This window comes from Rhinoraja longicauda, chromosome 5 (assembly GCF_053455715.1).
Source record: "Rhinoraja longicauda isolate Sanriku21f chromosome 5, sRhiLon1.1, whole genome shotgun sequence".
Lineage (NCBI taxonomy): Eukaryota > Metazoa > Chordata > Chondrichthyes > Rajiformes > Arhynchobatidae > Rhinoraja > Rhinoraja longicauda.
The window spans coordinates 52696228-52723810 of NC_135957.1; the positions used below are offsets into that span (position 1 = coordinate 52696228).

A 27583-nucleotide genomic window follows, 5' to 3' on the forward strand; every position below is an offset into this window, starting at 1 on the left:
TGAGGACCTTCATCAGCCATTTTCTATGGAGTGGTCTGCTGGAGCAGCAGCATCTCAACTGCTGACAGGGACTGGATAAATTGATCAAGAAGGCCAGTTCTGTCCTGGGATGCCCCCTCGACTCAGTGCAGGCAGTGGGAGAGAGGAGGATGATGGCAAAGCTATCATCACTGCTGGGCGACTACTCCCACCCCATGTAGGACACTGTCACTGCACTGAACAGCTCCTTCAGTGACAGACTTCTTCACCCCAAGTGTGTGAAGGAGAGATATCGAAGGTCCTTCCTTCCTGCTGCTGTCAGACTGCACAATCAGCACTGTTCCCAGCAGACCAGTAAATGAAGATAATTACTGCTATTTTAATTTTTTAATGAATGCTTATTTATTTTTGCTATCCACTTTGCTGCTGTAACCCTGCAAATTTCCCCGTTGTGGGACGAATAAAGTACTAATAAAATATTATTATTATTATTATTATTATTTGAGGGCATACTCCTCCTCAGCTGTATAGTTCTTGAGCCTTAAGATCCCTCATTGATCAGAATATACTGATGGGATGGAGAGACTTCTGAACACTGACCACCACAACCAAACAAGATGTCCACATCCTAGGCTTTTGCCAGGATTTACCACATTGGTATTACTTTGTGTTGAAAGGAAACTATATTGGACACTGGTCTCCTGCAACAACATTACTTTTCCACGGACTTGCATTCTTAGATTGACATTAATAATTTGTCTTTTTCTTGTGTAGGAAGGAACTGCAGATGCTGGTTTAAACCAAAGATTGATACAAAATGCTGGAGTAACTCAGCGGAACATGCAGCATCTCTGGAGACAAGGAATGGGTAATGTTTCGGGTCGAGACTTGTAATCAGTGAATCCCTCTCTCATTCTATATATGGAATCATAGTGACATTGGATGGCTGTGCAGATTGTGGTTTGCATGAAGTTGTGATGGTGGTTATATTTGATAATTAATAAATTGAATGTTAGATAATGTACTGAAGGTTTGGGGTGTATGAGGTGCTCAGGTAGGAGTAGCAACATTGGTTGGAGGGCATGCTTGTCAAGCCCCTCCCTATCAGGCTGCTCATCCAGCATTGGTACTCATCTCTCACCTGTGCCTCCAAGCTACTGTTTCACATGATATTGGCCACACTCCAGGCAATGGCTTTGACAGGCCGGCTAAACTAAATTAAAGTAGTTGATGGTGGTCTCAATCTTTGGTGAGATATCGAGTTAGGGGCTTGCTTCACAGGCACAGTCAATCACTTCAAGTACCTTGGGAGGCGCACCTCTTTTGCTGGCTGCCTTGGCATGGAGATGGCAGCTTGATTCAGCAATGCCAGTCAGTCGCTTGGTCATCTGTACTCTTGTGTGCTAAACCAGAGAAACATCAACATGCCACAGAAGGCAGTGGAGGCCAATTCACTGGATGTTTTCCAGAGTGATAGATATATCTCTTAGGGCTATCGGAATCAAGGGATATGGGGGAAAAGCAGGAAAGGGGTACTGATTTAGGATGATCAGCCATGACCATATTGAATGGCAGTGCTGGCTCGAAGGGCCGAATGGCCTACTCCTGCACCTATTTTCTATGTTTCTGTTTCTATGTCAAACAAGATCAAAGTGTGCAAAGCAGGATGGCTGTGACATGATGTTTTACAGGAAACACATCAAACAGGTTGGCCGATTGAGATCACTGAGGTCACCTGTGGGCATCAAATGGCAGGACGGTGTGACAGACTTGGAGGTTCTGAATGGAGCCAGCCTGGTCAACATTGAGACCATGATCCTGAGGACTCAGTTACCTGGACAACCCACGTAATCCATAAGGCCAGATCCTTTACAGAGTTCATGTACAGAGGCACCAGTATGTCCAGGAAAGAGAAAGCGATATGAGGATTGTTTCAAACACAGCCTCAAACAGAGTGGCGTTCCTGGAAGAGAGCTGGACTTCTGGTCCCAGGATAGAACAGGCTGGTGTGCTTTTACCAAAAGGGCCTGTATCAACTTTGAAGATTGCCGACGAGACCAGGTTACGAGAGCCAGAGAATGCAGAAAGTCCTCCGCATCTGCATCTGCCAGAACATCTTTCATGTGCCCCCATTGCCACTAAGTGTGTGCCTCCAGGGATGGTCTTCAAACCAAACTCAGGTTGCACCACTGACATCATTGAACTCGATGGTCATCCAACAGCTACAATGACTGAAAGTCTTTAATTATCTTGTTGCTGTAGTTTCCATCTCTATGATGGTCATAATGCTATACTTGGTAAGAAAGTCAAGTCAACAAAATCATATAATTGGAAGCCTTGCCAATCAATGGCCTTTTCTTCCATGAGTTCCTGAGCCCAACCCTCGATGAGGTTTCAGTGCACAACAGTTATAATCTGTACACTGAGAAAGATAATTATACCATTCCAAGAGTATAGAGGTTGAGAGGTCATGTTGCAGTTGTATAAGATGTTGGTGAGGCCGCATTTAGAGTATTATGTTAAATTTTGGGCACCATGTTATTGGAAAGGTGTTGTCAAGCTGGAAAGGGTACAGAGAAGACTTACGAGGATATTGCCAGGACTTGAGGATCTGAGCTGTAGGCAGAGGTTGAGCTGGCAAGGACTCTATTTCTTGGAGGGCAGGAGAATGAGTGGTGATCTTAGAGGTGCACAAAATCATGAGAGGAATAGATTGGGTAGACTCACAGTCTTTTGCCCAGGGTAGGGGAATTGAGAACGAAGATATGGGTTTTAGGTGAGGGGGGAATATTTGTTAGGGACCTGAGGGGTAGCTTTTTCGCACAAAGAGTGGTGGGTGGATGGAACAAACTGCCAGAGGAGATAGTTGAGGCAGATACTATCGCACCATTTAAGAAATAATTAGTCAGGTATATGGAGAGGATAGCTTCAGAGGGATATGGGCAGCAGGCAACCAGCCACAGCCCAAGGGGCAATCTGTTTGTGCAGGAGACCAGGCTGACTGGTTAAGCAAAGGCATGAGATATGGGGGTGGATGTGGAATATTTGAGGGGCATTAGGGGCTATACTTGTTGAAGGGGTGAGTTAGCTGTGGAGGTTGAGGGAATAAATAGATTTATTGGGGATGATGGAGGATTGTATATCAGTGTGGGTGGTCTGGAGCTGCCTATGCTTGTGAGAGGTGGGGTGGGGTAATGGTTGTACAAAGTTTCAGGTGTGACAGTTGTCTATGAATTTGGTGGTGCAGTGCCTTGGGAGGTAAAGGAGACTAGTGCTGATCAGAGAGAAGATGGGAGAATTGGGCTGGGTAGACCACCAATAGACACTGCACGAATGGGGAAGTGGAATGAGATCGGCAGGCAGCGGTAGATTCACTGGAGGACTGGAAAGAGAATGGTTTAGGTGACATTTCGGGCCGAGACCTTTCTTCAGAAAATATCTGAAGGGTCTCAACCCAAAATGTCACCCATTCCTTCTCCCCAGAGATGCTGCCGATCCTGCTGAGTTACTCCAGTATTTTATGTCTATCTTTGGTGTAAACCAACATCTTCAGTTCCTTCCTACACGAGAGAATGGTTTAGGTGGAGAGAAGCTTGCTGGGGTGGATTGGGGAAACATTGGGTGGGCAAGTGGAGGTGGGAAGATGGGGAGAGAAGAGCTTGACTGGGTGGAAGGTGTTTGTATTTGAGGGGTGTGGGGGAAGACGAGGAGCACGTTGTGCGTGGTTACGGGTCTCTATCAGAAGTGCCGGGGGGGGGGGGGGGGGGAGGTGCACGGGGAAGACTGGTTGTGTCAGTAGTAGGGTTGCCCCGTTCTGGAGTACAAGGGCGGAGCTGAGACACCGAGGGCGGGAGTGGGCGAGAGCAGCGCCCGGCGCTGCACTGCATCGAACGTTGCCCGGGGAGAGTGGCGCGGCGCGGCGCGGCGCAGGGATGGCTCTGACCCTGGAGAACTTCATCGACGCCCTGGACCCCTCCACCCTCCCGAGAGTCCTGCAGATCCTGTCGGGAATTTACGCAGAAGGTGAAGGTTTATATTTTAGACGGTGTGTGTTGCCGGCTCGCTGACACCCCTGACCTAAAAAAACCCCCACCTCCCATGGGTGTTTCTAACTATGCTTATGCTTTGCTACCTGCAGTTAATTAATAATCCGCCGCGTTGGGCAGATTAGCGCGAGTGAATGTTTTCCACGCACAGCCGTTGAAAACCCTCAGTGAATTAAAAAAAAAAGTTAAACGTGAACTAAAACCCCGTTTAAAACTAAACCAACTTTCACCTGCTTTCGCCCAATATGTTATTTCCATTAATTTCCAGCAGTATTGCTTCTCTTGAAAATAAATATGCATTCGATGTGAATGAAATATTAGAAAAACCCAAAGCACAACATGTCTTGCCTCGTTGGCATTCGTATTGGGGTCACCCATTCTGCAACGTCTCAATGCAGTTTGGTGTGGGGTTTTTAATTTCGTTTCAATGTGATTTCATTTATCCGTGCTTCCCCTTGGCATGGGCTTTTTTTTTTTAAAGGGCTTTAACAGATGAATCAATTTAAGATAGACCTGTGAAAAGTTAAACAAAAATAAAGCAATCCGAGGAACCATTGGAGGAGAGGATTTACCGCGCGCACTGAGATGTCCCTAGAATGACTCTGTTATCTCTCCAGTTCCCTGGAAAATCGGTGGATCGTGTGCCTGGTCAAGTGGTCCCGCTGCTTCATTGCGCTTCGATGCCACGTCTCCATTGTTTACCTTGCTGTTAAATTTAGTGACATTGTAACTTAAAAACGACCCGTCGGGATGGGGTGGGGGTTGCTTTTTGCTTACCGGAGTTTGTCGCGTTAAATAAATAATGGGATCTTAAAGTATCACAAGAGGGGATTTTCCTTCCTATCAGTGTCATTATGTGGGAAAAAAATTACATGCCAATAATATGGCATACTTTTTAAACCTTTATTGACGCCCTGGCGCCTGTGCCTGCTATTGTTTATCTTATTGTTTGGTAAATTGCGATTGTTTAGCTTATTGTTTGGTAAATTCTCTTCACGTTTGTACTTTGTACTATTATTTTCATTGATTACTGGATGTTTGGAATATTCTTGACCAGATAGAATCCAGATCTTCTGGATTCTGAAGCAGTTAATAAGTGAACAATACTTATCCGTTCCACAGCGGAACCTCACTGAGCTGTCAACTGTAGGTCAGTTGTCAGCTTTCCCTGCTCAGTTTCAGAATGACCAAATCTGACATCTGTCGACTTTTTCACACGTTCACTGACATTATTTCAGAAAAAGAGTGGGAAAAGTTTTGCATTCTGGCCGAGATTTATTTCTCAATCAGCATAATTAAAAGACGGGCATAACCTGGCCATTATGGAGGACGGCTTTTACCTGCCACGTTTTGTCCTGCTCCTCTCTTCCAGATTTCTCCCCAACCCCCTCCACAATCAGTACGAAGATGGGCCCTACTCAAAACTTCCTATCTATTGTAAAAAATTGCCTACTGAATTACCTCCATTGCAAAATTCTTGATTGATTTTGAAATTTTGGGGCGCATGAAAGTGTTGAAACAGATTTATGTTTCTATCAATAACAATATTTGGAAACAAATACATACAAATAATATGGGGAATGGGAAATAAAAACAGTTAAAATAAAATAAATTCCCAAGATATCTTACTGTCTCAAAATAATGTTTTCTATTTGATTTAACTTTGAGTTTATCCTGAATTCAAAATATCACTCAAAAATTCAATGCCTTTTCCCAACACACACCATACTTATCATTTTATATGATTGAATACATTTATATATCTATCTGACTTATAGTTCACATGGAATTAAAATATTCAATTGGCCACTTTCTTCTGTCTCAAGCTGATATAAGTATTCTGTGTGTAATGTCATGTAAGCAGCAAAAGCTTTTCACTGCACCACAGTACTCGTAATAATAAACTAAACTGAACTGACAAGCTGAGTTTTTAGAAGTTTGGAAAGTAGCTACCACAATCAACAAATGTAAAATATCTACTTACACAATTGGAAATGAAACTGCCTGTAACTTTACAGTTAAAACATATTAGATAATGTTAAAATTATTTTTTTTACAGCCCAGTCTCAACTAGCTTCTTTGGAGACTTGGCTCTGATATCTTTTTACAATTTTCAAATATGAGCAATATTTGTGTAATTTGAAGTAACAATCACATGTGTAACAATTCAGTATTAAGTAGTGAAGCACCATATTATATTATCCTACAGAAGTACATACAAATTGCATTATGTTAAAAATTACAGGTCTTTGTATGGGGATTAATCTTTAACTAAGAATTGTTACTGCTTTGCTATATTCCTTCCATTGGTCTTATTGAATTGAGAAGTAACAGAGGATGTATATCTTTTCACAAGGAGGGAGGTTTATTCTAGGGAAGTTGAATAGCATAATACTTCTCTGTAAAATGCAATGTGACCCTTCAAAAATCTAGTTTGATTATATTACAGACTTTTCTTTGCTTAAAAAGATCGGGAATGTAATGGCAGAGTGGCACAGCTAGTGGAGCCATATAAGGGGTAGGCCATTTAGGACTGAGATGAGGAAACATTTTTTCACCCAGAGAGTTGTGAATCTGTGAAATTCTCTGCCACAGAAGGCAGTGGAGGCCATTTCACTGGATGTTTTCAAGAGAGAGTTAGATTTAGCTCTTAGGTCAAAAGGAATCAAGGGATATGGGGAAAAATCAGGAACAGGGTACTGATTTTAGATGATCAGCCATGATCATATTGAATGGTGGTGCTGGCTCGAAGGGCCGAATGGCCTACCCTGCACCTATTTTTCTATGTTTCTATGCCTCTCAGCGCCAGAGACCTGGATTCGATCCTGACCTCAGCTGCTGTCTGTGTGTTTGCACGTTCTCCCTATGGCCATGTGGGTTTCCTCTGAGTGCTCTGGTTTCCTCCCACATCACAAAGACATATGGGTTAATTGACCTCAGGAAATTGCCACTAGTGTGTAGGGAGTGGATGAGAAAGTGGGATAACACAGAACTAGTATGGACGGGTGATCAATGCTCTGCGTGGACGGAATGCCAAAGGCCCCTTTTCCACTCTCTATCTCTAAAAGTAAAAACTAAAAGTTAGCTGTAGAAATGTAACCCAAGTATCTCCCTTCGTGAAGCAATGCAGTCCAGTTTTTCTTGCCAGTTTCCTTTCCTCACCCATCATTTCACTTCTAAATGTATTAACTTCAGGTTAGCAAGTTCCATTGTTGATGCCCTAGTCTCTGTCCAAGTATAAGTTCTCAACGTATGTATCAGAAAGCTATGGTATCTAGAGAAATTATATTGATTGTCCTCTCTGTTTTGTTAATTCCAGCCTTCTTTTGGTTACTCAGGACAGTTTTTCTTTCCTAAATACAAAGTGCTGAGATTAATTGTAATCCCTTTTGAAATCGGCTAACTTATGACAAATTGAAAGTTTACTTTTCCCTGCAACCGCAGGAGATGCAACACCTGTCCCTAAACCTCCTCCCTCAACTCCGTCCAATGACCCCGACAGTCCCTTCAGGTGAAGCAGAATTTCACTTGCACCTCCTACAACCTCAGCTACTGTATCCGCTGTTCCAGGTGTGGACTCCTATATATCGGCGAGACCAAGCGCAGGCTCGGCGATCGTTTCGCTGAACAACTTCGTTCAACCCACCTAGACATATGTGTTCTCCCGGTTACCAAACACTTTAACTCCCCTTCCCATTCCAATACTGATCTTTCTGTCCTGGGCCTCCACTGTCTGATTGAGGCAAAATGCAAATTGGAGGAACAGCACCTCATATTTCGCTTGGGCAGCTTACACCCCAGCAGTACGAATATTGGCTTCTCTAACCACGTAACCATTGCTTTCCGTCTCTCTCCTTCCCTCCCCAATCCTAGTTCTCCAACTAGTTTTGCTGTTCTCCTGATTACATTTTACTGATTGTACACCTTGTCACCTTCCCCATAACTAACAATGATCCATTCAACATTTCCTTATCATCGTCTGCTTTGATCTGTGTTTTCCTTTACCCTACCCTTCCTTCCCCTTCCATATCTCTATGTCTCCCTCTCCCCTGACTCTCAGTCTGAAGAATGATCTCGACCCGAAACATCACCCATTCCTTCTCTCCAGAGATGCTGCCTAACTCGCTGAGTTACTCCAGCATTTTGTGTCTATTTTTGGTTTAAGCCAGCATCTGCAGTTTCTTCCTACCCATGATTTTCTTTTATTTTTCAAGCTACTCTGTTCAAACTAAAATATTTAATTAACATCCAGAGACAATTCTGCCAATAGTCTGGAATGGTCACTTTATGCAGGGACATATATTTTTTAATGTTATGTACCATTGTAAGTGCATGTTTTGCCTCTGGCGTCCTCAAACAAACTCCTAGCAACTCCTCGCTGCACCCCAACATTATTTCCCTTGATGGAAATGCACATGTTCTTGATAAGCTGAGCTGAGTGCTGGCTTTGTGCAATGAGTCCTTCCTGTAATCTATCTGCTGTTCGTGTTTTGCCTGTGAGTTTCAAGTAATATCCTCAGATTTGGTGTCTCGTTTGAGGAAACTATAAAGTTTTCTTGTTTTATTCTGCCAACAGCAAGGGAATTGCAATGTGTTAATGCGGGCAATTACTGATTTTAAATGGAAAATAATGACTGCAAAATAGGCATCATTTCAGAAATTGATGTGATTTAAATGATCCTATTTTTAGTTTACTTCAGCCTAGATATAGTATCTTCTTCACAAATCTGACTCAAGCTGACATTTTCAACTCCCATTTTGTCATCCCAGATCCTATGTCACTGTGTATCTTGCCACAACGTAGAAATTGGAGCTAAATTACCAATAAAAATGGAAAATAAGCAACGTTTTCTGTTCATCTAAGATGAAATGATGATCATTAGGGTCCAGTTCATGTGTAATCATTAGCGAGCTTTGGATGAGATGAAATGTGTGAGCGGCAAGTGAGGTTAGGTGTGTACTCCATTATATAAGTGCCAGAACCAGGTTTGGGTAGTTGAACCCGGGTTTGATCTTGACTACAAAGTGTAGTCTGTGCGGAGTTTGTACGTTTATCCTGTGACCGCGTGGGTTTTTTCCGGGTTCTCCAGTTTTCTCCCACATTTCAAAGACATGCAAGTTTCCACGATGCATCTCAAAACAAAATAAAAGGACTGCAGGAGAGCCTAATTGTACTTAGAATAGCATGGCCATATCTTGTGTTCTCATTAATATAGGGCTGAGAATTATCTGTGCTTGCAGAAGATGCTGTTTCGTCTACCCCAAGACCTCAGGAATCTTGGCACCCTGCTTCTCAGGCAGTCCTTAAATAGCATGTAGGAGAATAGCCAAATACTGCATTGCCAAGGAACAAACAGAGTTTGTAATTTCTGTGAGGTTTAAAAGGTGCATTGACCTACCATGCTATTGTAATCAGCACAGATCAGTGGAGACAATAGACAATAGACAATAGGTGCAGGAGTAGGCCATTCGGCCCTTCGAGCCAGCACCGCCATTCAATGTGATCATGGCTGATCATTCTCAATCAGTACCCTGTTCCTGCTTTCTCCCCATACCCCCTGACTCCGCTATCCTTAAGAGCTCTATCTAGCTCTCTCTTGAATGTATTCAGAGAATTGGCCTCCACTGCCCTCTGAGGCAGAGAATTCCACAGATTCACAACTCTCTGACTAAAAAAGTTTTTCCTCATCTCTGTTCTAAATGGCCCACCCCTTATTCTTAAACTGTGGCCCCTGGTTCTGGACTCCCCCAACATTGGGAACATGTTTCCTGCCTCTAACATGTCCAACCCCTTAATAATCTTATACGTTTCGATAAGATCCCCTCTCATCCTTCTAAATTCCAGTGTATACAAGACAGATCAGGAGAACGTTTAAAATTACTGAACGTTTATTTTGAAAAGGTGAATTTTCTATCAAAAATTATTATTTGTAGTTCTTAATTGTGCTGGGACTGAAGCAAAAATAGAAAATGCTGGAAAGAAATCAGCAGGTCATGAAGCATCTGTGGAGAGAAACAAAAGTAATGTTTCAGGTCTTTGACTTTGAGTCTGCAGTTTTGTCTGAGAGTGAGGAGTCTGCACTGTGGGAACATGCGGAGACCAAACACAGTGAAAAGAACACACACCATACTAAACAATCCACCCACTGACCAATTCAGCATCACTTGTCCCACCAAGAGTGGATCCTGCATGAAAACTTTCAGCCTCCTCCAAACTCAGAGAACTGGGGTAGAAGCAAGCGATCGTCAACTCTGAGGAATGCCTATGAAATGAAATATTAACTGTCAGAATGGTCTCTGTGTGCTTTTCTTCAATTTAGACCTCCAGTTACAGCATCACTGGTGGTTCCTAACCCAGATCTTTTTATGCAGAAGCAGGGCTTGTACATTCAACCAGCTACAGAAATGGGCAGAGAAATGTCAGATGGAGTTTAGTCCGATCAAGTGTGGGGTTGTGTGGCACTTTGGAGGTTGAATGTAAGGGGGAAAACTAAAATTAATGGCAACAACAATGGTAACAGCATTCATGTACAGAGGGATCTTGGGATCCAAGTCCATAACTCCCTGAAAGTGGAAACACAAGTAGATAGAGTGGTAAAGGCAGCATATTGTAGGTTTGCCTTCGTTGGTCGGGACATTGTGTATGAGTCAGGAAGTCACAGCACTGAGGCATGAATTACACTCAGTTGTGAGCGGCAGGCCGGGTTGTTTGTAATCCTAATGCCAGACTCCTAAAACATGCATTCTGTCCCAAGCTTCCTTATGGCAAGGGACTATCAAGTGGATAGAAGAATAAATTTGAGAATGTTCCTTCAAAAAAATGAGTACTGCCCAATAGTCTTTGGAAATCATTGACGCAGGAAAATGGGAGCAGGGGCAGTTGATGGTTGTCCATGAACTACAGGCCAGCTTTCAACACTATCATCCCTTTCATCTTGTCGTCAAACAAGAAATTGAGCCTCTGCTTCTCCTAGGCAACTGGATCCTCAACCTCTTCATCAGCAGATTTCAATCAATGCAGATTGGCAAAATGCCTCCTCCTCACTGACTATCAGCATAGGGGCACCTCAGGCTGCATCCTGAATCCCATGCTCCACTCTCTATCCCCCTAACTGTGGAGCCAGACACAACACCAGTGATATCTTTAAATTTGCCGTCGTTACTGTCGTCATTGGACGAATAACACAGATAACAACGAGTCAGAGTACAGGAAGGTGATCGATGTTATGTTGAGTGGAGCCAGAACAACAATCTTGCTCTCAATATTGGCAAGACCAAGGAGCTGATTGTTGACTTCAGGAAGAGAAAGCCAACGAACCATGTGCCTGTCGTCATTGGTGGAACAACAGTGAAGAAAGTCAGTAGCTTCATGTTTCTGGGTGTACATAACTCTGATTACTTGTCCTGGGCCCAGCACATTGATCCAATCAGAAAGAAAGTTCACCAATGCCTCTACTTCTTCAGACGTTTGAGGAGATTCGGCATGTAGTTAAATACTCAATTGAACTTATACAAGTGTATTGTGAAGAGCATACTGACTGGTTGCATCAAAACCAAGTTCAAGATCAAGAGAAGGCTGCAGAAGGTTGCCTCGTCCATCACAGGCACTGACTTCCCCTCCAACAAAGGGATCTACAGGAAACACTGCCTCAAGAAGGCAGCAGATGTCTTCAAAGATCCACACCATCTGACCACACACTCTCTTGCTACCACCATCAGGAAGAAGGTACAAGAGCGTGAGAATCATGACCATTAGATTCAAGAACAGCTCCACTCCATCAACCATCTGGTCTTGAAAGATCCTGCACAACCCTGACCACAACCCTACCTCGACTCAGAACTACTTGCAACTTTGCACTAGTGTGGTTGTTAACTGTACTTCAGTTTTTTGCACTGGAACTGGATATAGAATAACTGATTATTTCTGATGTGTTTGTTGTAGTTGTTGTTGAGTCTAATGCGTCTAAAGCTACAGCAAGTAGGAAGTTAATTGTTCTGGTTCATGACAAATAAACACTCCAACACTTGAAGTCATAAAGCTTTGAAGAAAAGCTGATGTGGCTTTGAACGATAGGAAAGCAAATAATAACTACAATTACACCAGTTAAAAGGCATTTGGCAGGTCGGACGAGTCTAGTTGGGGGATCTTGTTTGCCATGGGCAAGTTGGGCCAAAGAGTCTTTTTTTTGTGCTGGATGACTATATCATCAACAAGTGCATCCATAAAATTCTTGCTTTAAACCCATTTGTTATTTGGTTTAAAATGTACTTCAGGGTTATTTGATGCACCAGTCAAATCCAATTCACTCCAAGCACTTCTTGACCATTGTTCTTTCTAATAAGACCTAGAAATTGTTTTAGGTGCAATGCACTTAGCAAGAGTCAAGAGTGTTTTATTGTCATATGTACCGATATGGAACAATTAAATTCTTACTTGCAGCAGCGGCAGGTTTGTAAACACCGTACTCAATAAATATAATAAACAAACAAAAAGTTCAATAAATACAAAAAAAACAATGTAGTGCAAAAACAATACAAAGCCCAAAGTCCTGAGTGGAACCCAGGCAGTTCGTAGTTTGGTGTTTAGTTGGAGTTTGTAATGTTCAGTAGAATGATGGTTATTGGGAAGAAACTGTTCCTGAACCTGGAATTTACAATCTTCAGACTCCTATACCTGCTTCCCGATGGCTGGAGTGAAATGAGAGTGTGGCCAGGGTGGTGTGGGCCCTTGATGATGCTGGCTGTCTTTGTGAGACAGCGCCTCTTGTAGATTATTTTTGTTTCTAGGCAGAAAATATTTGAACAAAATTGGCAGTCTGCTAAAGAATTGGCACCTCACCTGAAATTTTGTTTCACCATCTTAACTTGGCAAATTAATTTGAAAATTATTTAGAGGATTAGAGAATTAAGTTGATGGAATTCTCTGTTGATGGAATTCGAGTTAATAATATTAAAGTAAAGCAACAGAAAATATATGCATTGTGATAACACTTCTTCATATAGAGAATAAAATTAGTTTTCTATTAGCAGCTATTCACTGCATCTCGGTGCACATGACAATAATAAACCAATACCAATTCCAAGAGACATTTATTGGAATGAACTTCAGGAACTTTTAAAATCTTGACACAGTGACATTAACAAAATAACTTCTAATAACCTTATTAACCCCGTGTACATGTCCATATCATCCTATTGTCAGAAAGAACTGCAGGTGCTGGTTTTCGGGGTAGCTGCAGAGTGGGTAAGCTGCACTGGTGGGTAAGGCAAAGCAGCGCCTTTACCACCTTAGACAGCTGAGGAAATTCAGAGTGTCTCTGAGGATCCTTCATTGCTTCTACTCTGGGGCTGTAGAGAGCATCCTGTCCGGCAACATTACAGTCTGGTTTGGAAACAGCTCTGCCCAGGACAGGATGGCCCAGCAGAGAGTAGTGCGTTCGGCAGAACGCACCATGGGAACTACACTCGTCCCCCTGCAGGACCTATACATCAGGAGGTGCAGATCCAGAGCAAGCAAGATCATGAGGGACCCCTGCCACCCCAGTAACGGACTGTTCCAGATGCTACGATCAGGCAAACGCCTCCGCTGTCACGCTGTGAAAACGGAGAGGATGAGACGGAGTTTCTTCCCACAGGCCATCAGGACTGTCAACTTTTATAACTCCAGAGACTACATTTTTGTCTACACTATAGTAACTTATTAACTTTATTTATATGCTGTAACTGTAATTCTTTTTTGTGCACAATCCACAGGCATTGCCACTTTCATTTCACTGCACATCGTGTATGTGTATGTGACAAATAAACTTGACTTGACTTGACTTGAGTGGAGTGCTGTACGTTCAGAGGGGGAGAGGTTAGAGTAGGTAAGGGGAGTGGAAAAGTTGAGACGGTTGATATGTCACGACGGCAGTTGGAAATAAAGAGGTCTAAAGAGGGTAGAGGGCCATCCGGGAGAGTCCAAGAGGAGGGGTTTTCAGGGTTGCTGCAGAGCTTTCAGGGTTGTTGTCCGTCTGAAGAAGGGTCTCGACCTGAAACGTCACCTATTCCTCTCCAGAGATGCTGCCTGTCCCACTGAGTTACTCCAGCATTTTGTGTCTATCTTCCATATCATCCTTGTTAGCTTCTGGACAGACGCTCTCTGATTTAAGTAGATACCACTTAACCAGCAGGAACTACCTTTAACAGAAACTCTGTGGATTTTTTTGTCACCTCTATAGTTCTGTGTGATCCAGAAATATCCAACTTGTGTTGAAACAGGAGTAATGGAATCTGACTGTGTAAATGTTCTATCTTTTCTTTAAACTGGTTCTGAGTAGTCAGCATTAGGGTCCATCTCCCATTGGTTATAATTATCAACAACAAATCCTACAAAGTTGTTCGTTTCTGATAGCAGCAAATACTGCTACTACTAGCAATTTCTGGGTTACTGCTTGCTTCTTTGGTTTCTCAATTTAGCGCATGAAATATGCAGACCAAGAAAAGCAGAGTTCCTCAATGCAAGTGTGGATATAAAATATTTTTTTACTGTTGCTTTGTAAATAAATCCACCCTGAAGGTGACCATTGAAAAGTATGACCTCTAACTAGCCTAAAACAGAGTTGGATTCAACCGGATAAAATATATCTATTATTTTATAATCTGTCTCAATGATACGTTCCAAAATTAATTTATCTGTGGAGTATATGTCCACATCTTGATTTAAACAGGTATATATAGCTCTTTCTTGATCACCATTAACAACATGTTATTGTCCAGTAACTAGGCATGTCTGGGACCCATTCTTCAGTGCAAATTCACTATGCATTTCCAGAGGGTCATTGCCTCACAAACAGCAAATCACATTTGCAGATACACTGTGGTATCTAAATATCATGCTAAAAGGCGCATCATATGACTTCTAGATCTCGAAAAGAACACAGTGTTTGGAGATCTCACCATGCTTCAACCAGTGGTCAGATCACCAAATACAGCTTGCGTAAAATGTTCATTGAGAAGGATATAAAGTTCTCCAAGAGAAAGTAATTCATTAATGATTCCTCATTGTGCCTTCCCCAATTTAAATTTTATCTTTTAATGAACTACACTGAATTAATGTAGCCTCATTCAAAAGTAACTTTGGAAAACTTTCCATTTGGTGGAGTAACTTCCCTACTTGCTGTTGAGATAAACTTATCATTAAATACAATATTTCCATAACACCTTTAAAATATTAAGTTACTAAGTTATTTCATTATTTAAATCCAATTAATGTCTTGACATATCCTGAAATATTGTGCCTTTGTCCACTTTCCCCATTTCTACAAACAAACACTATCATTGGACTGGCAGGTTTTGTTCAAGTTCAGTTTTATTTCCCCAATTAAAAATGTAATCATTATGTGCACAATGCCAGAATGTGCCTTTCTTTTTTGCCATCAGGATTTGATCATTCCCGAGAACAACAGTAAACTTCACTTTGTGTATTTTGTTCTGACAAATAACAGATCCAAATCCATCCCTTGATGGGCAAAGTCTTAAATTTAAATTGTCATTATGCAATGTCTAGTGATTGCAAAGAATTTATTAAATTTGTGAGTTTCTGCATCTTGTACAGCTCAAAGGTCATCATCACCTGTTCTTAAAAAAAAACCAGAATCCATTGTGACTCGCTTAAAAGCCCAAGGGTTTAATTGTCACTGTCTGAAGAATATCCATTTAAAATGAAACAACTTGATGAACTGTCAGTTGAAATGGGTAGCTTCTTTGCAGCCTTATCCGCACGCAACATTTTGTCCTGTGGATTGTACATGTGATCACAATAAATTCATTCCTTTAGGCTGCATTTGACTTTCACACTCAAAGTATAGAAACAAGGGACTGTCGGTGCTTGTTTATATCAATAAAAGACACAAAGTGCTGGTGTAACTCAGCGGGTCATGTAGCATCTCTGGAGAACGTGGATCGGTGACATTTTGGGTTGGGACCCTTCTTCAGAAAAAGTATATTCTTGAAATCCAAAATCAAATAGACAATTTGAAACTCTATTTTTTTCTACTTAAATTAATGAGAATATTTGTTACTCTCATTTAGGAAGTTAGTGTTTGGCTTCAAAGGCTACAATAATAATTTGTTTCAATCATACCTATGTGTTTTTTTCACCCTCCTCCACTCCCTCCCCCAAACTTCATCATTCTGGTAAACCTCCTCTCACCCTTTCCCAAGCCTCCGCATCCTTCCTGTAATGGGGCGACCAGAACTGCATGCAACACTCCAAATCTGATCTAACCCAAGTCCTATAGAGTTACAACAAGATTTCCTGACTCATACTCAATGCCCCAACTAAAGAAGGCAAGCCTACAATATGCTGTCTTTACCACTCTATCTACTTGTGTTGCCAACATGGATTAAATGTATAAACCCTGCTACTGTACAAAATAAATTTGGGTTAGAGACCACCAGTGATGCTGTAACCAGGTCCAAATTGAAGAAAAGCACACAGAGACCATCCTGACAGATAATTTTTCATTTCGTAGGCATTCCTCAGAGTTGAGGATGGCTTGCTTCTACCCCAGTTCTCTGAGTTCTGAGGTGGCTGAAAGTTTGCAGGATCCACTCCTGGTGGGGCAGGTGATGCTGAATTGGTGGGTGGATTGCTTGGTGTAGTGTGTGCTCTTTTCACTGTGTTCGGTCTCCACATGCTCCCACAGTGCAGACTCCTCTTTCTCTGACATCTCTGTTTTTGGCATAACTTGCAGACTCAAGGTCAGCTGTGAGGATGGGAGAAGTACAGTGGTGAGTTTGTGAAAGGGAAATAAATTGGGTGAGGGCAAAAGGAGGACAGACATCGTGAGAGAGAGTATAGGGTGCGTAGAGGAAAGAGGGAGAAGCACGGGAGAGGCACAGGGTGATTGTAGGGAGAGGGAGATGAGAGAAGGTGGGAAAGATAGAGAGAATGGAGAGTGTGAATGAAAGGGGAGAAGCAGTGGGTTGGGAAAGGAGGGTGGAGTATGGAGATGAGAGAGTGAAGAAGAGTGGAGAGCTGGAGAGGATAAGGAGTTCATAAGTTGTTGGAGCAGAATTAGGCCATTCAGCCCATCAAGAAACCTAGGCCATTCAATCATGGCTGATCTATCTTCCCTCAACCCCATTCTCCTGCCTTCTCTCCATAGCCCTTGATACCCTACCTAATCAAGAACCTATCAATCTCCACCTTAAAAATATCCATTAACTTGGCATCCACAGCCTTCAGTGGCAATGAATTCCAGAAAATCACCACCCTCTGACTAAAGGACTCCAGGAGGGTGGAGAATTAAAGAAATGATGGTGGCTGGAGAGCAATGGGGCAAAGAAGAGTACAAAGGTAGAGAGCGGGGAAGGGGGAAGAATTAAACATGGGCCAGGGTGGAAATTCAGAGGGTGGGTGAAAAAGATCTGATAGAGAATGGGGAAAGAGAGGGGTGGATGGGAAAGGGAGATTAAGAGATGGAGAGGGGAGGGGAGTGGAAATGATGGATTTGGAAATGGGAAAATGTGGGAGGATCTGGCTGAGAGGAACTGGGGAAAGGAATGAGTTGAAGAGGAAGGGGGAGGCTACTGAGGAAAGTGGTTGAGGGAGGTGAGACTGGAGGAGGAAAGGTTGTACCATGATGGATCTGCTGAGGAGTAGGCCAGTGGGCAATAATATATTTTGTGACCTGTGTGCATGTTTGTGTAGAAAAGGTGTGCATGTGGGTAGACTGTAAATGGGACTCTGCTCATCGTGTCTATGTTGCAGTGATTGGTTCTCCACCCATCCGGGTCTGTCTTATCGGTGGACCAAGCCTTCAAAGTTATTTAATAACTTATTTAACAATTGCATGTTTAATATTCAGTATTTATTTCCCTTGCATCCTGCAAGAAGGCTGTTGAAATGTTAAATACTCCCACTGCACATAAAGCATAATCAAATAGTGGCAATTGGCCAAATTGCCAGAAATTAAAACTATGGCGTACCGTTGTTCAGGTTGGATTAGCCTTGTGTGGGTTGGTTCAAGAAACAGATAGTTATAGGAAAGCAGCTGTTCCCGGGCCTGGTGATGTGGGACCGCGCTTTACTACCTCCCGCCCGATAGTAGCAGTAAGAGGGCATGGCCCAGATTGTAGAGATCCTTGACGATTGATGCCACCTTCTGCATGAAAACTGCACTGCTGCTTTAAAAGGTGTTTCTCTAGCTTCACACTTGCACAAAGCCAATATGAAAGGAAGAAGTCCAGACCTAATTCTCTTGAATTTGTTTACTTCATTATACTATACAGTATGTATGAGAGTGTCCATGCCAAACAGGACCTCAAGTTGAACTTGATGGCAGATTTTGCCCAATGAATCTAACGTCAAAGGTATTCTGGAGGAGGCAGAGATCTGGACCTATAGATACGCTATTATAGGTGCCACCAGACCACTTAGAAATATCACTCAGGCATCCAGCAAGAATCAGTGATATAAAACAGTGATCTTAGTCAGATGGGCAAAATAAGACAATGATCATATTTGCTTTTCTTCAGTAACAAGCTCAGGTTTCTGAGTACCCTCTTTATAGAATAATCCTTCATGGTGTGTGTCTTAGTTATGAGGAGCCTTTAACTTAATGTCTTGCTCAATGAATGTCCAGCAATGTTTCCAGTAGTTACTTATCCAATTCTATCAATTCCTCCATACACTCTAAAAGATTGCTATCCCTATTCCTTCACGTTGGCTCTTCCATGTATATCCTTTGAATCCATCCTCCTGAAGAACAACCATGGCCACAAGTAGGCTACCATTAGAATAGAGATCCTTATTCCTATCCTTATTTACTTCAAGAGAAGATCACAGAATTCATGTGGGGATGCAGTACTCAGCTCCTTAAGGGAAATCAGTAATTCACTAGCAACTAGTTAGTGACTGAATCTTTATGTGATCACATTAGCATCCTTGTGAGCCATACAGAGCCATTTCTTTCCACTGCTTTACTGCCCATAATCCCAGGAGGTACTGCTCACCCATTCTTATCTAGAAGGGGAGAGAGGAGGAAGACAATCATAATGATAAATATGAGGTAGACACAAAACCAAAAATCTGTCAGGACAGATTATCCATATTTATCACTATGATTGTCTTTCTCCTCTCTCCCCTTCTATGGGTGAGCAGTATCTCATGGGATTATGGACAGTAAAGCAGTGGAAAGAAATGGCTCCCAATGGGAATCTCACTATAATATTATTCAAGTGATTATTCGCATGCTCACATTAGAGGCAAAGTAAACCAAGATGCTGCTTTTGTAGCATTGCATTTTGAGGGTGTGTCCCCTTGAGACCAGGAATAATGAACATGAAATGAAATGAGAATCCTGGAAATGCATTGTACATCAGGTACTAAAGGAAGAACTGGAGTTAATGCTGGAGATTAATAAATTTGCAGCAGAATTAGTCAGTGCTAATGCAAACCAAAAAAGCAAGTTACCTGAAATTATTTGATCTTTTATTGAGTTTGTCCGATGTACATTTCACAACTTTACATTTCCATTTATTTGCTTTCCCTCTTTCAAAACTTAGTAATTCTGTCCTCATCCTATCACAAATATTCCCATCTGTCCCTCACCCATCCTCTCTGCAACTTCTGTCCCAGTTCTGGTATTGGATCTTTGACCTGAAATATTAATTATATTTTTCTTTCAGCAGAGGTTTCCAGCATTTTCAGGTTTTATTTCACATTTCCAGTAGCTGTAGGTTTTGATATTCAACTCTTTTTTTGAAGCCTGTGCAACAGCTTCGGTGTTAGATTGACATTTCAGGTCATGTACTCGGGTCTCTGCATTGAGACTTGAAGCCGCAAAGTTTTGATTCTGAAGTATAGCTGTTTATACTGAGATAAGGCCAACATCTAAACTTCTTGAGATTAAGAACTGAAAGTGAGGACCTGTGCAAATAGATCCATGTATTAATAGATGTTAATGCATCATACTGGAGTAATACATCGTCAATAGGAAAAAGTTGTTATCAGTATCTCCAGAATAGCCTCCTAAAGCAATGGATGAAATATTTTCTTGCAAGCTTTTTCAGAATCACTCAAAATGACACCTGTGCATGTACCATATTTCCTGTGTATGGATCGCGGTTCAGCAGTTAGAATAAATAGGTTTCCAATGTGTCCTTTTCTGAATTTGTTCTGTCCTTTGCCTTTTATATTCTTGCTCCAATTGTGTCCTCAATTTCTTTCATTTTTATCCATGTGTAGCAAATGTTTTGAATAAGTTAAAGACAATTACCAATCTTCCTTGTGCCATTGATGAAGGCCATTTGGCTCATCAAAACTATGCTTGTCCTCAAAATACATGACAATCTCAACCTCCTATATTTCTCTGAAGCATATTTTCTCCAAATGCCTATTTACTCCACCCCAAATCTCCTACTGCCCACCTACATGAGCGGAAATTTACAGAAGCTAAAGAATTTACCAACCATGAAGTATGTTACTATAATCTATCCAGCAACACCATCTGAAATGGGACAGGCTTAAAGATCTCTACAACTGTAACACTCAATGCAATCAATGATCTGTTTTGGAGATAGATACAAAATGCTGGGGTAACTCAGCAGTCAGGCAGCATCTCTGGAGAAAATGGATGTGATGTTTTGGGTTGGTACCCTTCTTCAGACTGATTGTAGTAGGAAGAGTGGGTAAAAAACTGGAAGCAAAGAAAAAAGGAAAAATCAGGGCTGGCAACAGATGTCCTCAGGCAAGGAGGTTCCCTGATTGGCTGATTTTTGGATAGAGAGGTGTGAGCCCAAGAAGGATACATCGTTGTGAACTGTGGGGCTGGTCAACGGACTTTTAGTGGAGGAAGCAGAGGAAGGAGGGAGGTGTTTGAAGAAGTTACCTAAAATTGGATAAATGAATGTTCAAACCATTGGGTTGTAAACTACCCTAGTGAAATATGAGGTGCTGTTCCTCCAATTTGCATGTGGCCTCACTCTGGCAATGGAAGAGGCCCAGGACGGAAAGGTCAGTATGGGAATGTGGTTAGCAACCAGAAGATCCTGTCGGCCCTGGCGGACCAAGCATAAGTGTTCAGTGAAACAGTCGCCGAGTCTACGCTTGATCTCGCCTATATATAGGAGCCCACAATGAGGACACCGATGCAGGAGATGAGGTTAGAGGAGCTGCACATGAACTCACCTAGAAGGACTGATGGCGCCTTGGAATGGAGTCTAGTTCCTCTTTATTACATTATAAACTTCAGAGATTGTGCACCTTTAGTTTCAACCATTTGATAGTTTCATCAGTGAAATTGAAGCTGATTTTGTAACTAGTATGCTCTCTCCAGAAATTCCATGAACATGCTGACTGAGCAAAATAAATATCAATTGCAATCTCTTTTCAACCAAAAAAACAATGTAAGGAACACTGTTCCAGAGGCTCTGTCAGTGGCTGTTCCCTAATGAGCCGATGGTACCCTGTTATGCAAGGTCAGCTCACCAACACTATTTAAGAACTCTCTTGGCGCAGAACAGGTGTCATACACAGTTAAAGTTTGAGGATTTGCACAGTATATATGTTTGCTGTGGGGCATTCATTACCGTCACATTAGAATTGGACTCAAGTGCTGAGTTCCTTCGTTCCCTTGTTAGGTTTGACTTGGGAAAAGTAGAAACCCATTTGAAGCACCACAGTGCAGAAGGGGAGGCCATGGATTTTTCTAATTGATTCCCTTTAAAGTTTACACCCACCAGTTTTATCCACCAAAAGAAAGTGAAAAATGAAATACAAAAACATATATTTACAAAGTAATTGAATGTCCCGAGGAGTTTTTCAGGAACATAATTAAAGTGCGGACAGAGATGAAAATGGTCTGTGATGCCAAGTCACATCTTGTCCTGAATATTTTTCCATTGGTTGACTTTAGAGTTAGACAATAGACAATAGACAATAGGTGCAGGAGTAGGCCATTCAGCCCTTCGAGCCAGCACCGCCATTCAATGCGATCATGGCTGATCACTCTCAATCATTACCCCGTTCCTGCCTTCTCCCCATACCCCCTCACTCCGCTATCCTTAAGAGCTCTATCCAGCTCTCTCTTGAAAGCATCCAACGAACTGGCCTCCACTGCCTTCTGAGGCAGAGAATTCCACACCTTCACCACTCTCTGACTGAAAAAGTTCTTCCTCATCTCCGTTCTAAATGGCCTACCCCTTATTCTTAAACTGTGTCCCCTTGTTCTGGACTCCCCCATCATTGGGAACATGTTTCCTGCCTCTAATGTGTCCAATCCCCTAATTATCTTATATGTTTCAATAAGATCCCCCCTCATCCTTCTAAATTCCAGTGTATACAAGCCTAATTGCTCCAGCCTTTCAACATACGACAGTCCCGCCATTCCGGGAATTAACATAGTGAACCTACGCTGCACGCCCTCAATAGCAAGAATATCCTTCCTCAAATTTGGAGACCAAAACTGCACACAGTACTCCAGGTGCGGTCTCACCAGGGCCCGGTACAACTGTAGAAGGACCTCTTTGCTCCTATACTCAACTCCTCTTGTTATGAAGGCCAACATTCCATTGGATTTCTTCACTGCCTGCTGTACCTGCATGCTTCCTTTCAGTGACTGATGCACTAGGACACCCAGATCTCGTTGAACATCCCCTCTTCCTAACTTGACACCATTCAGATAATAATCTGCCTTTCTATTCTTACTTCCAAAGTGAATAACCTCACACTTATCTACATTAAACTGCATCTGCCATGTATCCGCCCACTCACACAACCTGTCCAAGTCACCCTGCAGCCTTATTGCACCCTGCAGCCTTCCTCACAATTCACACTGATAAATTAACCAAAAATTCTATGAAATAAAACTAAATATGGTAGAATTGTGGATACTAATATTGGGATTTGGATTTTCATGGTGTATTGTGAAAAGGGACACAAGGAACAGCAGATGCTAGACCTATGGCAGAAGGGTCACAAGCCAAAACATTGCCTGTACATTTCCTCCACAATTGCTGCCTAACCTGCTAAGTTCCTCCATACTTTGCCTGTGGTTAAATTGAGATGTACTTGACGGAGGAATTATATATCGAAACGGTTAAAAGAATAAACACAAAAATGAAAAGGCATAAACAGAATATAAATTAATTCCTTTATTTTTGGATGGCAGTAGTCTACATCATTAGATCAAAGGAGCACGAGATCAAACAGCATTATTAACTGAGATAAGCGATGCAATTGAAAATCTTTGAAACGATAGATGGGCTGTAGTAGTAAAAAGAAAAAAGCTAATGAATAAATTAGATAAGAAATCCTTTGGAAAAAGGCACTTATCAATAAAAATATAAGAATGAGAAAATGTCATTCAGCTTATCCTACTTGTTTCAACATCAAATCCCTTTGTCAAGAATCAATTTAGCCACATATTATAATCATGTTATTCTACAACTGTGCGCAGTTGATTCAAATTAATCATTAAGTGTTTCATAAATATTTAAAGCTGTGTTTTTATATACATTCCAGGAAATGGGTATTGCTGATAAAGCCAGCATTTTTTAACTTTCCTAAGTTACAAACACTTCAGCAGGCCATTCAAATTGCCTTTATGCTGTTTTTGTGACAGACTGCACAATTTGGTTCCAAACTCCAACCTTGTCTGGATCCACATCTAAGTTTTGTCACATTAAAGAAGCAAAAATGAATACATTGCAACGTGTAGAAAACAGTAAGAAATGAAAAGATCAATCAAAATCCATGTAGCCACCAATTTCATCTTTCTTATGTCAGTGATTTCATTAACTATTTTTCTTGGTGACCTCAGCTCCTCTGAAAAATCTGGAGACTCCATTAAAATTCTTTCTAGAACTAATATTCTGTAGGTGAAGAGGGAATACCTGTGACTAATTATAAAATTCATGAAAGATCCAAGGTTGTGCAAGATGGACATTTCTAATTATTTTAAAGTCTGAAAACCTTTGTTGATGTTGGCACACAGACGTTCCCACAGACATTTGTATGCCTACATTAACACACACACAATCATTTAAATGCACATATTCACTCATATATACACAGACATGCACACTAATCCCTAGTGCAGTATAACCAGGCACAAAATATGCCAAAACCATTGATTTTCTCTCTTCACTATGGGTAAGAAATTGGCTTTGGTGAACGATTCTTACCCCATAATGGCATGGTTATGATCATATGGTAAATCCTACCACTCTGAAGTTCCAATAGACTAATTTAGAAAATTATATTACAAATCTGTATTTCTTATTTCAGAATGTACATGACATTATTAATATTACATTTGAGAACTATCGATGGATTGATTAGGCAATAGAACTTGATTACATGGTAAATAGTATGAATTAGGAATTCTGGATAGCATGGTGGCGATCAAAATGTTGCAATTATTTATCAATAAATGGCGACACAGGTCCATCATCGATTTTCCGGCACCCTTGGTTCCAGAGCCTTGCTGGGTTATCCACTTTGCCGGACCAACAGAGGTCACGACCTCCAAGAGGAGTTGAAGGGTACAGGAACATTCTGCCTAGGCCGCCGGGAAGCCAAGATAAGAGCCCACAAAGAAGGCCTCAGAAGTTGCTGGCAAGGAACGGGTCTGCCGGCTCCGGCTGAGCCAGTGTTCCAGAGGCCCGGTCGCAGGGGGAAATTGCGACCCACCGATGCCGCAGAAGTCGGCTATGGAAACTGATCTGCCATCTCCGGCCGGGCCAGTGTTCCAGTGCCCCATCAGCATTGGGCCATCAAATTCGATCGGCCATCGCGGAAGTGCCGATGATGCCAAGATTGGACACTTCACCTGGCCTAGGCGGCACATTTTTAGGGGGACTTCCAGGGGGGATTTCAAGTGCGCTCTCGTAATTTAGTCTGGATTAAAGGAGGTGCTGGAAAATCAGTGTTGGACCTGAAATAATTACCAGAGTTTAGACACATGCCAGGTGGTGTAATGGAATAGGTTAATCGGTCTTTTACGATTATCATACGAATCAAAATAAAAATTCTAAAAAGACAATGAAATAAATAAAAACATTAAACGATGACTCAAGAAACATTAAATCTGCTGGAAAACCAAAAATGTAGCAAAAATGCACGGGCTTCCATAAATGCACTTGTTTTTTTATGTTACATGGGTGAATGTGCAACCATTTATAGTTTTAAATAAATAGCAAATTATGTTGTAGATTGTATCAATTAATTATAAAATTTAAATGCATTTCATGCATGCATTTCAGCGTAAAGTTATCTTGCTTAGAGTCATAGAGTGATACAGTGTGAAAACAGGCCCTTCGGCCCAACTTGCCGACACCGGCCAACAATGTCCCAGCTACACTAGTCCTACTTGCTTACGCTTGGTCCATATCCCTCCAAACCTGTCCTATCCATGTACCTGTCTAACTAATTCTTAAACAATGAGATACTCAGCCTCAACTACCTCCTCGGGCAGCTTGTTCCATACACCCACCACCCTTTGTGTGAAAAAGTTACCTCTCAGATTCCTATTAAAAATCTTTTCCCCTTCACCTTGAACCTATGTCCTCTGGTCCTCGATTCCCCTACTCTGGGCAAGGGATTCTGTGCATCTACCCGAACTATTCCTCTCATGATTTCGTAAATCAGTTTCAGTCCTTCTCCCTGGCAACTGTTAAAAAGGGTACCAAATCTCTGGCCTTTATTCTTTATGTGCTTCAGACCACATATTTATGCAATAACTTATCTTCTTACTTCTTAAGCCCGTTGCTCCTCTTGGGAGCATAGGCCATTGACAAATATGCAATGACTACCAATTTCCACCTATATAACAAGGGCTGACTCCGCCATGTCTCAGGTTCTCTGCTGTCGACATCCACCCTCCAATAGCTTCCATCTCATTCAACAGGGGATGATAAGACTGACCACAGGAATCAGACAGTCTACCAATGGCCCATACTCACTGCGCTGGCAACCAGGATGTGGGTCTGAGCACCCTATTGGTGCTGATGGCTGAACCACTCACCCCGCCTGACTAAAATGGCCCTCTGCAGCCTCTGCATCAATGATAATTTGTTCCACATGTCTTGGAGCACCTGGGAAGAACAGGCTTTATACCAGGTTTCCCGCAAAGTAATGTGCAACCCAACCAAGTATGTGTCCTTTTTAAAGTGCAGGAAATATTCCTGAATGTTTGGACTCCAGGACCAAGAACATTAGAACATAAGAATAAGGGATAGGTCATTTAGGACTGAGATCAGGAAAAACTTTTTCCCCCAGAGAGTTGTGAATCTGGAATTCTGTGCCACAGAAGGCAGTGGAGGTCAATTCACTGGATGTATTCAAGAGAGAGTTCCATTTAGCTCTCAGGGCTAAAGGAATCAAGGGATATGGAGAAAAAGCAGGAACGGGGTACTGATTTTGGATGATCAGCCATGATCATATTGAATGGCGGTGCTGGCTCGAAGGGACAAATTACCCACTCCTGCACCTATTTTCTATGTTTCTATTATAATGAATCAGTGCTCTGTGGGGTAATGCTAAACAGATACAGTCAAATCTTGCCACTTCTGTGGTGTGCAAAGAAATGTGAATATAAGAAAAAATTGTGTTGATTTATATACTTTTCTCGACACAAATTCTGTGAGTGCAAACTTTATTTGTCAAATTTTGGATTCAATTTGTGAATTCTGTAAACGTGAATTTCTGTAACCCAAGTGTCTGAAACATGGGGGATTTGGCCTGTTCTAGTGTACTCATTTTATCCTCCATTAACTTGAGCTCATACAAAACTCCACTTTCTTTCACCTGATTTACAAAAAGTTCTGTTTACCCATCATCTCTGATCTTTTTTACCTTAATAGTGCTTTTGACTTATTATCGCAACAACTTTTAATTTCTACTTTATTATTATCTACCTGTGATTCAATAGCAAAAAACTGAAACGTTAATCATTTATACAAATTCCATTCCTTGATTTCATGTTAGTTAAAATATCTATTGTATTTCTTAAGCTATTCACATTAAATATGTAAGCAAAAATAATAATTCCAGATATAGTTTGAAACTATTTGAAAATGTTTTCCCCAGGTTCCGTATATGAAATGCATGGACAAGAATGTTGCCTGTCTACAGGAGAAATCATTAAGGTCACTGGATTCAAAATAGTAAAAGTTAAAGTGGGGAGATGTGAATTGATTGAAGGGAACAATTCCTCACCTGCAATGGAGTTACCATTGGATTATCCAGGTACGTTTATATATCAATCAAACATTATTTAAGTTCATCTAAAAATTTGCAGTTGTTTCCCAACTAACATTAAGTCACGTTTGCCCTTACCCATCTGCACACTGACCTACATTGGGTTCCGGTTAAGAAAAGTTTACAATTGTCACCTTTGTTCTCTGGGTAACTCTGAAGCCTTCCTATATCTATAACCTCTTCCTGCTTACAACCCCTTAAGATATTATCACTCATCCAGACAACCTCTTGCACTTGCTGATTTTAATCACACCATTATTGGCAGCTGTGCCTTCAGCTGCTGAGTCTTTAATATGGTGCAATTCCCTCT

At 41.7% G+C, this 27583-nt stretch overlaps 1 protein-coding gene across 1 annotated transcript in view; it reads left to right on the forward strand.

Moving 5' to 3' along the window:
* The first annotated feature begins 3878 nt into the window (after positions 1 to 3878).
* Positions 3879 to 27583, forward strand: part of themis (thymocyte selection associated) — a 39805-nt gene continuing 16100 nt past the window's right edge. Inside the window, exons 1-2 of the mRNA XM_078400164.1 lie at positions 3879 to 4002; positions 27103 to 27261. Of these exons, the coding sequence (XP_078256290.1) occupies positions 3912 to 4002; positions 27103 to 27261 (250 nt within the window). The 5' untranslated portion in view covers positions 3879 to 3911. The remainder of the gene's footprint in view (positions 4003 to 27102; positions 27262 to 27583) is intronic.